This window comes from Pleuronectes platessa, chromosome 5 (genome assembly GCF_947347685.1).
Source record: "Pleuronectes platessa chromosome 5, fPlePla1.1, whole genome shotgun sequence".
Classification (NCBI taxonomy): domain Eukaryota; kingdom Metazoa; phylum Chordata; class Actinopteri; order Pleuronectiformes; family Pleuronectidae; genus Pleuronectes; species Pleuronectes platessa.
In genome coordinates this window covers 25,003,818-25,018,485 of record NC_070630.1, presented here as the reverse complement: position 1 = coordinate 25,018,485, position 14,668 = coordinate 25,003,818, and the positions used below count along the sequence as shown (strand labels likewise).

Genomic DNA, 14,668 nt, shown 5'->3' with positions numbered 1-14,668 from the left:
ACTTCCCGAACCCGTTTCAAAGTCAAATCACTCCAGAGGTTCACTCTCTGAATCCTTTCGTTATGTTCCAAGGTTCTAACAGGGCTTTGATTGTTATCAACAGACCGGAAGATGCTAGTCTTCATACCTTAGTCTCCTGGTGTTTAGTTTAGTACAAAAACCGACTGTTTTGAAGGCAATGCAAGAGATAAACCATCACCTCCGCCGCCAGTAGCCAAAACTCAGCCGACAACAACGACACACAGCTGATCTGCAGCAAAACCGCCCTGCCACGTGTATAAACACAACAAAGACACCTATTGGTCTGTATTGGCAGCTCTGGTCCACAAGGCTGTAGTGAATCAGATTTGAATCAATTTGTTCGTCTTGCCATTGACCTTTTTCGATTGATGTAGCAAGTTGACTCCTTCGGTGAAAAGATTTTCTGATTCTGTCCGTATGACAGGTTGGGTATCCATACACAAATCTCCCAAAACACATGCATGCACACAGATATGCCTTAGTCACCGAGGGCACCCAGTCAATAGCAGGATAAAAAGGAGTAAAAGGCAGAAGGAGGGGAATAAGTTGGAGGCTATAGGTGATGATGGTGCAGGGCAGAACAAGGCAGAAGCACTAGAAGAAATGCAGGGTGCAAGTGTTGTGTTAAGGAGTGAGAAAAGAGGAAAAAATTGGGAGAAAAGAGGAAGCTAGATGAGGAGAACTGGGTTTTGATGGCGATAGCGGGTGGTGTGGCTGTTCTGTCAGTCTTTGCACATCGTTCCCCTCATTACAGTTTCACTCCCTGCTCTTTGGTCCTCCCCCACGGCTAGCCCTGGAGCAGGGATCCATCCAGCCCAGCCCTCCTGTCAACACAAGCCCAGCTCAGCAGCTCTGGCCCAGTCATCTGTCAGCCCACACAGTCCCCTGTCAGCCATAGCCTATTGGCCAGTACATATTGGCACAGCGAACGGGGCAGAAAAGAGTATAATATAGCGCAGCAGGGCATCCATCAACAAAGCTCCAGGTAAAACAGTACAGGACAGCAACCCAGGCATCCATCACAAGCAAGACCCTGCATAATCCCAGCCCTGGTCTCCAAAGGGACTGATAAACAACAATACCACTTTGTACAACAAGTAAGTTTTAAAAGGCTTCTTGTTTACAAGCATCAGCAAATATTCGGTTGAATTTACAAGCTTTTTTCATGTTAGCTGCGACTTTGTATTCTACAGAGGATCATGGGCTTCAAGAGGATTCTGGAGAGGATTGCAAACATGACGCTGCTGTTGTGATTAAAAAGTGCAGATTTTTTGCCAAATATTCCAATAAATAAAGTCACGCTGGTTAAATAACACAGCTGAGATACTGCATCATTGTCAAGGCTTCAGCCAATTAATGGGATGGATTTTCATTACCAGTTGATGAACCGTGGCTCACTTTTCCAATCAAATCTAGTTCCCTGCAAGCGACTTGTTGAACGAATCTCAGATCAGACCAGCCAGAGAGAGCAACGTTTTAATTTTTTCTCAGTCTGGTCCAGCAGGGCCCCGACACAGCCCAAGAAGCCTGTCCCTGTGAGGCCACACCTCGACAGCTACCCTGCTAGAAGGAAGGGCTAACGGCAGACATCTGCTCTGACGAGTGATAGGAGCTTCTCCACTTCCTGGGCCAATACTCTTTAGTGATAAATAACTACCACTGATGCCTGCGCTACAATCTTTGCAAAAGGTTGCCGGGACCCTCTGGAGACCTGAGCATGCAGTTCAAGAGAAAACAGGCAAAATGGAAGGCAAGAGGTAACAGAGAAACCCAATCTGTAGCACGGATCAATGAATACCTCCTTGGATTTTCATTCCATGCTGTCCACTTCTGTTCTCAAGTGTTGATGAAGAGATGAGAGAGGAGAACAGACCAACATAGTATAATGAGGAGGAACGGGGTGAAAGGGACATGGGGTGATATAAGGGATAGAGAAAGGAAGAGGAGTGGAGGAGGTGCAAGGCAAAGGTGTGAGGAGATGAGAGGAAAAGAGATCAGGCGGGGGAAGATGAGAACATTCGGAGCAGCAGAATAAGGCTCAGAGTGTGATGGCATGTACAGCACCAAGGGTTTTGTTCTTATTTATGTATCTTCTTTGACCCATATAGAGCAGCATATGGTGCCCACTAACTGAGGGCAGGTAATACAATTAGGAACATTTAGCTCATTTAGTGTACAACTTATCTTTATTCATCCAAGATGCTCCAAAACTTGATGCTTTGGAGAATCCGAACTCACAGTATGAGATAATTCACAGATAAAACAGCTTGTCTCACTTAGACAAATATTAACAAATTGGGAGGAAACAAATATTGCCTCTTTTATTTCACTATATTTAACTCTTCCTTTGTGACCTGCAAGTTGACATTTGCCTCAAGATCTTGGCTTGGCAGCTGTCTCAAGACTGTTGGAAACTTGAAAGGCTGCTTTGGAAGTACTTTCAAAGTTTCTCTTGCAGAAAAAATATTGTAGGTGGGCCGTTCAATTTATTTTTATGTTAGAACTTTTTGTTCTAAAGCTCAAATAATTTCAAAATCTCACAATAGAACAAATTGTTATTGGTGTTGTGTCATACATTTTTTTAATAGCTCTAAATGGCAATGTCAGTGGTGAGTCGGTGGGTCCACCAGTTTGGTCCCGTCTATAATATGTCAACTTCATTTGAATTGATTGGCATGACATTTGGCACACACATTCATTATCTTCCCAATGTCATTGCTGATCCTCTTTGGGTGACCTGTCGCCTGATGGTCAAAGTGTTCACTTATTCAATGAAAATGTACATGATACTATAGATTGAAAAATAATTTTTTTTACAGACATTCACACCTCGGGATAACCCATAAATGGTAAATGGTTTTGTATTTATATAGCGCTTTTCTAGTCTTGATGACCACTCAAAGCGCTTTACAGTACAGTTTTTACATCCACCCAGCACTTTGTTATTATATGGGGGGCCATTAAGGGTTCAGCATTTTGCCCAAGGACACTTCGGCATGCAGATGGGTCAGACTGGGGATCGAACCGCTGACATTCAGGTTGGAGGACGACCACTCTACCCCTCAGACACAGCCGCCCATAAAACTGTGTTGAAGCCTTAACTTTCCATCTTGCACTACCACCAAGTAAAAACATCACTTTTTCAAATAGTCTGGTTCCGGCAGCACTAACAACGAGCCTGAGCTGTACCTGGTTTTTAGAATTAATCAGAAAATGTTTGCATGTCAACAAGCTACATTAAGATATTGAACAAGATAAAGCATTATAACTGCAACACATTCACATTGTTTTTGGTTACATGTGGAGGTTAATACAAACCTGTTTCATGCTATAGCCCCTCCTAGCTAATATAATCAGACAAGCATCTGCATTTTAGAACTTGCTTGGACCATGAGAGCACAGTGCTCTTTAGACTGAAGCCAGGCAAACATTGTAGAGGTGGCAATAACAAGGCTGCATGAGATGCACGTCAACAGTGTTTAAGATGTTTTTTAAATGACACCATATTCTTGAACACCTCCTCCCAAGTGGCTCATATGAGATACCGGTCTATCAGAGACTATTGTTGTCTAGGATGAGCGTTAAGCAGCATTACCAGGAGGCAAGAGAGCTGATTAAATACATGACAGCACACTTTCCTCTTACCAGCTCAAAAGTTGCACTCTACCTAGGCACAGTGCGATGGGAATACAAATACTGGTTTGATGTGCATTTTGTGTCATATTTTATATTTCAGTAATTATTAATATACAAAAGAACATTTGTATAGGCAAGGCATTAATCCAAATTACACTCTCTTTTAATAACTACCTGTGGAAAATGTAATTTTCAAGTTCTTGTATAATCTCCATAACCTGAGCCCTGAAGGCAGAGTTAGTGAAAAATCAGGTTGTTAAGCCTGAGATGAGGCAAACTCTGGAATTTCCATTCCTGATAGTGAGATGACTTATCTTTACCAATGTTACCTGTTTTATGATCAATGATTCATCTGAGGCAGGGATCGCTCTCACATTCAGTTATTACCTAGGCCTTGTGGCTTCAGCCCTAGCCCAGAATAATGTATTTTATCACACTGAGACTGTGGGCATTTAGACAACTGTCATGTAGTCAGTCAGTTCCTATGTTCTGAAACATTTTACCACTGTTAATTAAAAAGCAATCTGTGAGAAAAATATTCATGCTGGTGTTAAGTGTGTGTTGTGGACATTTATACACATTTCCATTGAACTGAAACCGATGTCTTGGTAGCTCTGAAACCTCTGAGGTCTTGTCTGGAATATAAAAATTAAGTTCTGAAGGTTTGAACATATAACTTGCATGAACCGTGCACTACAGGGGTCCATCATTCTTACGTGATTAGGAGACGTCGAAAGCATGAGATGAGTTATATTAAATGAATTGGAATTATTTGTGTCAGTCTACATTTTGGTTGTCTAGATATTTCCTCTGGAAGAATATAGTTTGTAAGGTTGTTTATAGTTTGTAGGATGCTTTTGGATCATGTCTATGACTCGGAAGAGAGAGAGGTAGAGTAAATAAATACAGTAGTTTATCTGGGCTCCACACAGAGGGAAGGGAAATCAACAAGGATTCAAGCTGTGAGGACAAGCCCTCAACAAATCTGACATCCAGCTTCCACTGGGTAAAAGGCCGGGGTGACGGCACCAACACTTTTGTGAATCACCCAGGATCACCTGCCAAAGACAGACTCACTACGCTGCCTCGCTAATCTACTCCCTTGTAGCCCAACACACTGCAAAGCAGCGTGCACAGCCAGGGCTCGGGGAGTCGCCGGGATTTGCATGTGAGGCACATCCACTGTCGGCTTGCATTACAGCTGATATTCATTCTCATTGATTCTGACGTCTTTTCACATTTACATTTATTCATTAGGCAGACGCTCTGCTCTTTTCCCTCCTGCGCAAGATGTCTTCGCTCGAGCTTACTTGGCTTAATGCTCTGACAGCGCTCAACAAGACGTAAACAAGAGGATACCGGTGTCCTTTCTCCTTCATAGGAATAAGCGCACGGTTAAAGCGGTTGCGTTTAACGGAGACAGGGAGGAAGACAGATCCAAAGGAGAAAAAGAGAGGGAGGGTAAAAGTACAACAGCAGAACAACAGCAGAACAGCGTGAGAGGGATGAGTTAAGAATGCAAGAGGGAACGATTTTCCTCCACTTTTCTTTTGAAACCTCAGGCTACGTGGAATGCTGAGTTGTCGTATTAAGTTGACTTACTTTGAAGTTGTTGGTCAGCAGTATCATATATAACACTATTTTGTGTTGCATAATGCTATGCCCATTGTATCAAGACGCGATTGTGTATTAACACAACCCTTACTAAAAACAACTTTTGAATGCCTGGGCCACCTGATAGCGTGTGCAGAGCGTGACTGGTCTGCTTGGTTCTACGTGAGGTTTCTGGCATGACCCCCTCAAATCAAAGTAGCCTATGTACTCAACTAAATACCAAGACTCTTCGGTATGAAGTCGTCCAGTCCTGCAATAACAATAAAAACCTTATTATACGTGGAGAAAATGGGCAACCTGACTCTTTTAGAGCAGCACGGCTCACACGCATGAGACCCGTGTTACGTTGTCAGAGTCGGATAAATGAAAGTAAGACTTTCCCACAGCCTGAATAATCTGTGTAGCTGCATCAATGCTGCTTCTGTCAACAAAACTCCACGTTTGCTTTCTTCTTATGAAATCCCAGATCATGAAATGAAAGAAGTGTAAAGTCCTTTCCTTTCGCACCTTTTAACTCTGCAGCCCCCATAATGAGAAAACCAGCTATATATGTCTTTGTTTCCTTCTCCTTACCTCAATCATTCTTGTTGTACCCACAGGTGTTACGTTGATGACAAAGTGTCCAAGGTGGCCTGGCTCAATCGATCCAACATCATCTTTGCCGGCCAGGACAAATGGTCCCTGGACCCCAGAGTCGATCTGGTCACTAAAGGACAGCTGGAGTACAGCCTGCGCATACAGAAGGTAATGTGGACCACAGTGGGTAAAAAATAAACTGGGATGTTCCACTTAAAAAAGGGTTAAAAAGTTTGTTTAACTTTTGAGAATCATATTCAGCAATATTGACACATGACCTTAAACTGCACAATTTGCACCAAATGTATTCTTTTTTAAGAGCAGGAGATATGCTGCTTAAATATTTACCCATTAATTAATTCATTTATTTATGAAAAGATTTTATCAATGGCCCTTTAGCTGGACTACATTCTCACGTTTTTGCTTTAACATCTAATTCGTGCTCTCAAGACATTGATGTTTTAATATAAAATCTCTGCAAGCATAAAGTGACATTTTGAGAAATATGATTGTGTACGCACTTAATATATAAATTCATATTTAATGGACAGAATTCAAGACTGGTATCGATCTAAGCATTTAACTGTCAGCAAGAAATGTCAACGTAATTCTTAAATTTGAATCACACAAAGACGGATGCAGTAAATCAATGATCCTGAACAAAATGTCTACAAGCATGGTGTCGGTCAACTGCAATCTTTTGATATGGGCAGATAATATTTTCTAATATAAGACCACATGGCTTCTTCCAATATTTCTGTAAAGGTGGAAACGTTAATTTGGACTCAAAGATGAACTGATAAGATTACGGTGTTCAATGGTCAACATCATCCTGACCTCACTAAACACAGCTCTGCCTAATGAACACAATACATCTGAAATATATCAAAGGAATTGCCTTAACGTTGCCACAAATGTTCAATTGGACTCACAAATAGCTAATTAGGATATGGATGTCAAAGGTCACTGTGAACACGTAAATAATTTTTGACCATACATGAAAAATTCAAGATTGCTGAATTTCAAACTGCTGTTCACAGTGGAGAATACAATTATTGAGTCGCTGAACCTCAGTTGCCCTTAATTGAATACATGAGTTTATTCCAGAATGCATTTATCGACAGAGAAGATTCTTGCATGCACACAAAGAGTTAAAGATTGATATTATCTTCCTAAGAACGGAGACACAAAGGTCTTATCCCAATGCCAGAACTTCTGCATAAACACTTTCAAGTTTTTAAATGTCCGGGCTGTATCCACACTGTGTGGAAAAGAGTGAAGCATAGTCCAAATGAGGAACAAATTGCTGTTAAGAGAGTGAACTACCTCACAAAGGAAAAAATTTAAGCAAAAAAGGAATGTATATCATCACAAATTAAAAAATTTTTAATTAATATACCACAAATTAATTTTCCATGTTGTACTTTTAGGGAATATATAGTTACATGGATTACATTTCCTTTTTTTTCCATCTGCAGTGTAGGAGGTGTTGAAAATTGCACAACTTTGATACCAGAGACGAGGCAGTTAGGCTTAAGCTGTAATTATTCCTTCTCCAGTGTGCACACACAACAAATGTACACAGGTACTCATTCACATGTGTAGGAAGCATTGTCGCATTTGGCAAAGCACTATATCAAGAAAAAATAGAAGCAATCAGAAAAATGGAAAACAATTGAACCCTGTGACAATTTGAACAAACCACCACATCCATCTAGTTTCATCAACGTACACACAGGACAAGATAGACAACAATATCAAGACAAATTCATTTTCCTATCTTCTGTTAGAAGATCAGCTATGGAAGTGCAATCAATCAAATTTGGATTTGTATAGCCTATATTCACAAATCACAATTTGTCAAATAGAGTTTTGAACAATGTGACATCCTCTGTCCTTAACCCTTAACAAGAGTAAGGAAAAAACACCTCAGAGAGAGCCACATGTGAGGGATCCCTCTCCCAGGACGGACAGAAGAAAGTTTGTAGCATAATGGAAGGTAAATTAATTGATGGATTATTGTCAGCAATGGTAGAGTATCTGAGGAGACATATTGTATATCAAGCAGTCTTGGTGTAATCATAGCCCACAGTCAGCAGCCACCACACAATATAACCCTAACCCACCAATATAGCAGCATAACTAAGAGCAGGTCCAAGAAATGCCTGGACCAGCTCCAACTATAAGGTTTATCGTAAAGGAAGGTTTTAAGCCTACTCTCAAATGTACAGATGGTGTCTGCCTCCCGAACTGAAAGTGGGAGATGATTCCACAGGGGAGGAGCTTTATAGCTGAAAGCACTGGCTCCTACTCTGCTTTTCGAGACTTTGGGGACGACAAGTAAGCCTGATTTTCTGGGTGCTGTGCTGAAATGTTCCCCCAATCTGTGAAAGAAAAGAAGAGAAATCTCCCCAGCCAGAGATTGAATAAACCAATTTAGCTGATACACGTGTGTGTGTGTGTGTGTGTGTGTGTGTGTGTGTGTGTGTGTGTGTGTGTGTGTGTGTGTCTACCAACCTCTGTAAGTACATTCATGTGTTTTCTGCACAGAAGCATAATTCGATGTTGAGACAATAAAAGCATTTTGGTCAGAATTAGTTAGAAGTTGCAGTTTAAGTAAACCCACTGAGTCTCATCCTTCAATCAGAAATACATAACACTAGCATGTTTTTGGGGGATTGGTGCTGATAAGGCAGATTTTGCTCACAAATGTATATTTTGGTAATTTCTTAGTATGGCCACTTAAAGGACAAATCAAATTAAAGGACAACAAATCTGAGATTATGAGAATAAAGTCAAAATTGTATGAGAATTCAGTCATATTTCAACTAGGATAAAATCGTATCAGAGGATAAATCTGTCGCTTACATTAAAATTAGGAATTGGAGTCATTTTAAGTCAGTTCAGGTGTTAAAATATTGAATGTGGCTCATCAGCACCAGATTATCATGACTACAGCACGTTTAAAAGACTGTGCAACAAAGTGTCCATTCTGAAGAAGGACCCACACAGACTTGGAGGAAATTGTCTCTTTTGTGGAGGAGGAAATGTTTGGTCGTGATCGATTGTGAGGTTATCGTTTGTTGCCTATGTGTGATATGAAGGAGCTTTTCATAGTTTCTCAGGAAACAATACAATTTTTTGAATATTTTGGATCCAGAAGGCCTGGAGAGAGAGAAGTTTTTCTTAAACTTTTTTAGAAATTGTTTTTATGACTTTTTCGTCATGATATTTCAAGTAAATGTTTTGATTATTTGGACTTTGTTCCCAATTATGACTTCTCATTATATCCCAAATGTACTCATATAATAGCAAATTCATTTTCTTGAGGTGACAACATTAACTTAAACATGCAGTTCTAACAGTGTTATTATACCAGTATAAATTTACATTCTAACTAATGTGAAACAAAATTCTATGTTATTTGCAGGTTGACGTCTACGATGAGGGCTCATACACCTGCTCCATACAGACCAAGCAGCAGCCCAAGACCTCACAGGTCTACCTCATCGTACAAGGTAAGTCTCATACTTACAGTCTAAAAAGCAGTCAAAAGAAAATATAATACATCACTTTCCAAAGCCAAGTGGAAAGAAAGTACATGGAAACTGGGTGAATAACGCACATTATGTGCTAAACACAAGCTTGTTGCCACTTTAAAATGTTTCAGAAACCTCTAGATTGAGAAACATCATCGTCACTGCACACTGGCTGCAGTCATGAATGTGAAAACGTGGGGCACATTTAAGGCTTCTTCCATGACAATTTACTGTACATGGACATGTTGACAAAAACGATATGTCACAATCCCCCCTAGCAAAACAACTTCTTGTTCAAGTTCAAATGAATCTTAAGTGTACTTGAAAAGCCTTCAGCAGCGGTTTACCTTTTCAAAGAATAGAAAGTTATTGCATGGAGAAAAGAGGAAAGTTCAGAAGGAAAGATAATCACCGGGAGAGCGAGGGAGAGGAGCTGCTGCAGGATTTGATCCAGAGCCTGCAGGGTGGAGGTTTCTTTCTCTCTGAAGGCCTTTCAAAGGTTATCTTCTGGGTTTTAAGGTTGTAGCTCCTGCAATGAAAGACAAGCAATGATATAATATCATCAAACTGCTGTACCTGAGACGGCTGACAATCTGGTGAGACGGGTTTACCTTCCAGCCGTGCTAACTCTGCATGTGGGTACAGGGGGAAGTGAAATGTGCTGACCATCATTCGCAGACTGCTTATAACTACACAGCTAGTTCATTAAATAAGTGCTTTTTTCATTTTTTATTAGCACTTACTTACCACAAAATATCTAAGGACGTGCCAAAAGGTAAACTAGGAATAATCATTTTAGTGCCAGAGGAGATCAATTCAAAGATAACAGCAAACGCCAAGAAACTGACAAAAATGAGCAAGTTCTACAAAAATGTGTCCGTGCCCGTGTCTTCAGCAGGCTCAACAACTTGTTTATTTTAAAAGTCGATAATGTTCACTATACTGTCACTCAGCTTTTCACAAGACCAGCAAAGTGAGACACATCCATGATGGTTCCAGTGGTTTTCTGCATGTCTAAACATTGATTTCTGTTGGTTAACAGAGCAGAGAGTGGTTTAAATCATTTCGGGGACTGGTGCTGCTCTGTTATGAGCTGCGGCACACAAAGGATGATTTCTAAATGGACTGGAGCGAAACCTTCCTTTTCACAACAGAAGGAGCAGATCTCTCTTCATCAGAGAGAGTACTGTATTTTCCCGCCTCAATATTCTGTCATAAACTTACTGTAGATCTTGGAGAACTTAGTTCTCTGTGAACGAGCTTAAGTTAATTGTACAGAGCAGGGAACACATTTACTTCTTACTGCTGCCTCTTGATGCTGTGTAAGAAAACAGTGGTGATGTGATCTTAATGTGTCTTAATGTGCAAGTTGCTTCAGGTTCCACATGCATCCGTACATGTGTATAACATTGCCTCATAACTGATGTAAGAACAGTGGAAGTATGGGAGCATGCTTGTCTCCAGTAGGGCTATGACCAGTCACATGTTAAAGATGTCAGGATTATCCACAATGCACATGCGAAAGTATCCCAAAAACGCCACTCTTACTGTTGCCTAGAGGACACGCCCACAAAAATCTCAGACAAGAGATGCAGTCACAATTAGGGCACAGGAAAAGAGCAAACAGTTCACATCATATCCCTTAAGGGACAGAACATTTTTCAGAGATGCAATCTTCCACTCGGGTATCGTTCTAATCGATATCTACTTCTAGCTTTAATTGGTGGAGCACTGCTTGCCTTGCTTGTCGTGACGGCAGCAGTCCTCTAGGGCCGTCCTGGTAAGGTCTGCTTATTGTCCCTGGAGTTAAAACTAAACATTATAAAGCAGCATTCAGTTTTTCATGCAGCACAACTCTGAATCAAACACACAGAAAACAGCTTTTGGTTATTTTAAATCAAGGCACAAGCAAATGTTTGATGCCACTGCTCAAGTTATTCAATTTTTATTTTTATGGTCCGCTTTACTGCATTCCTTTAAAATCCTGTTTAGATGCGTCTTTTAGATTGCCCTATGTATCTTTTATATGTAGCCTGCTTGGCTTTTTTTATATCTTATATAAAGCACATTGAATTGCCTTTTTTTTAAAGGCTCTATTCAGATAAATACATCTTAATGCACTTGAGTGCCGTAATTAAGACGCCATTAGCATCCCTGCAAAGTGGGCAACAGCTTCTTACATTTCTTAAGTTCTTCATAGTTTGAATAATCACTCATTTGTGAGACATTTGTGTCAGTGCAGTACCAAGAACCAAGGCAGGTCATCTTCCATCATAGGGCTGATCTATAAATCAAATGTTTGTTGTCTTACTTCGCATTGCATTCATTAGTCTTAATATGTTTACAGCAATTTGTATGCATACATTTTACGTGTCAAGTAATTGTCTCTAAAAATCTGGAGGAAAGTAGTTTTATCTCACCATACAATAATTAGACGCCTGCAGCTGCAACCCTGCAATGATTTATATTTTTGATCTGACTTTTTTTTTATTCAACATGTTTTTCAGTGTGTTAAGTTAAGAATATGGTTAAAAAACAGAGTTTACAACCTTAAACAACAGAAAAACAACACATTCACATTAGAAAAGCTGGTGGCAGCAAACTTTTGACAGTTTTGCATAATTAGGTGACTATAAATGTAGCCAAATTATCTTCTCTGAGTCATTTTATGATTAATTAACTCATTATTCAAATTCATTAAAGTAGTTGAGGGACCCTCATGGAAGTAAAATCCACCATCTGAACATTGTTCAATAATTTAAGCTTGTTTATTCACTTACCTGCTTAAAATGATTTGATTGAAATATTTTTACTGCTTACATCAGTTTACCTCAGCAAAAACACAACTTGTGTTTTCACATTGTGGATTGTAAAGATTAAACAAGATATAAGTTGAATTGTAAAATGTAAAGGTGCTGACAGGAGAATTTTGAGCCCTCCTATCTGTCTAAAAATACAAGACAAAGAGAAGAATGGCAAACACATAATCCTGCATGAAGCAGCCTCATTAACACCCATATTTTTATCTTCTCACTTTGCTGTGTTACTGCGAATACACACGTCATTTGTCAGTTACCCGGACCCACTTATTCACGACACACAGAGCTGTGTATGTAAGTACCTTTCACTATACAGGACTGTTTCATCACTCATGAGGATGTTTTCTTCTCCATTTGAAATTTAAACTGTGTGTGAAATCTGACCCCCAGATAAATGCTGCAGGCTGTCAGTAGAGGAAGTGCTTCACAGTGTAATTCCACTGCACACACAATAGCCTATACTAGAGAACTTGTCATACAGCTATGAACTGAAGATATCATCCATTAATAGCATTTTTAAAGGTCAATATATGAATTGATGCCCCTCTTCTGGGATCCGTGGCAGCGTATTGCCTCTCCTTCCCAGAATCCATTGTGTCCGATTATTCAGCAGTTGATCATTGGAATGTCCCCACGTCGACTTTCAGAGTTTCCGTCGGCGGCCTCATTTATCACAGCTAATGCGACAGTTATAGCCAAACATTGATTCTGTTGCTTTCTCTCCCTGTTATTTTGCCCTCTGCTCAAAGTCCCATTCAATTTTTGTCTGCCATTGTCATGCTCATCTGTTGTATTTCCCCCGCTACGTGGGTGTAATCTCCTCCTTGAGGTTCGGTTCAGCATCTTTCATCTAAATTGCGGCGCAGTGCTGAAGGCGCAGGTTCCTGGCAATTACAGTGAATGTGTTATTATGAGCAAATACTGTGACGCTTTATTCACTGTTCAAGTGGTCAAATATTGGACATAGATGGAGGAAAACTAGTGAATGTTCAACACTGGATAAATAACAAGAGCATGAGTGCAATCATATTTAACTTCTGCTTATGTACAGTTTCATACACTTATTTTTCTACTCTGCGTGTTCTGTAGTAGTTCGCTAAGGGAGGATCGATGTGTCTTTCTGAGTGGCTGCTCTATACCCTCACACGCAGCAAGCTAGACTAACCCCTGCAAAACCCAATCAACTCTGTGGGATAATAATTCACCCGGCCTTCATCTTTTAATAGCTACGAAAATGTTCTAAGCATCAAACATTGCCCCTGGTTACGGACCCAAGAGCGGGTTCACATAACCAAAGCTGACAATTTTCTGCTAGCAGGGACAGGGAAGTAATTGGAAAACAAATGATCAGACAAAGTAAATTTGCGCTGGATGAGAAACTGGCGGAGTCGCAAGACCCAGACGAATGGTTCCAAGCAGCAGGGTCACCACACATGACAAGAATCCCCATATAATGACAGGCTTTCCACCCAGATCCAATTCCAGTTTTATGAAACGTAGAAGTTTTGCCGATGGGAAAGCAGGACATCGCCGTGATGATTTGACGTTTGGAATTTGATATCTGCCAAGTCTATTTAGATGTGGGAATGTAATAATGAGTTTAAATGTGCATGCATTAAAATGCCATGTAGCCTTTTTGTTCTTTGCTCTCCTTTTTTGTTAATTCGATTGGTTGTGTTTGTTTGAATACTGCTTTAAGTAAGGTCAGGACATTTTTAAATCTTATCTGGTTATGTTTTTTTCCGCATTCAGTAAAAATCTCCATTTCACTTGTCCTAAAGCCTTCGGAGAGGTATTACAATCTAATACACTTTATGCACTTGAAACTAACATCAGCTCATTGAAACATACTGCGCTGCACTCTGAGTTTGCTGTAAATTCTAGTTAAATATTCCACCTTTTGATTAACTAGGAGAAAGTATACTCAGACAGTGAGTCAGACAGCAGTGCCGTGGAGGGGGAACACTCTGTACTTTATTGCTGACATCCTTTTTCTTAAATCCTGTCTGTAGCCCATATAAACTACCTGGCTGCTATTTATGATACACTCCTAAAGGAAAGATGTCTCCAAATGCGAAAGAAATATAAAAGACATAATAAACATTAAATGGATTATTCCTTTATATTGTCATATGCATGAGCTTTACTCCTCTCCATCTGAAATGATGGATTTTTCCCCTTTTTCCCCGTGTTTTTTTTAAGCATAATTCTGTTAGAACAGTTAAATAACACGTTAGCAATAGTTAAGTGTATTTAAGCGACTTAAATTAAACAGTAATCTGTGAGCAAAGGAGTGACATGGGGAAGTAGGAAATGAAACACTTTTAGAATGGCAATAAGAGGAGCACGTACCTCCACCAAGGCCAAACAGTCTCCGTATAGGAAACCACATTTTTATTTAGATTTGCACAAAATGTCACACTCATCAGTGTTCTTAACACGCCAGGATTTTCTCCCATCAAG

General features: G+C 40.1%; 1 protein-coding gene across 3 annotated transcripts in view; it reads left to right on the top strand.

Annotated features, from left to right (window-relative positions):
* The window catches only part of lsamp (limbic system associated membrane protein), a 191,615-nt gene that overhangs the window by 118,405 nt on the left and 58,542 nt on the right, over positions 1-14,668 (top strand). For all 3 annotated transcript variants that reach the window (XM_053423383.1, XM_053423384.1, XM_053423382.1), the window contains 2 exons: positions 5,871-6,015; positions 9,278-9,365. In XM_053423383.1, the coding sequence (XP_053279358.1) occupies positions 5,871-6,015; positions 9,278-9,365 (233 nt within the window). The remainder of the gene's footprint in view (positions 1-5,870; positions 6,016-9,277; positions 9,366-14,668) is intronic.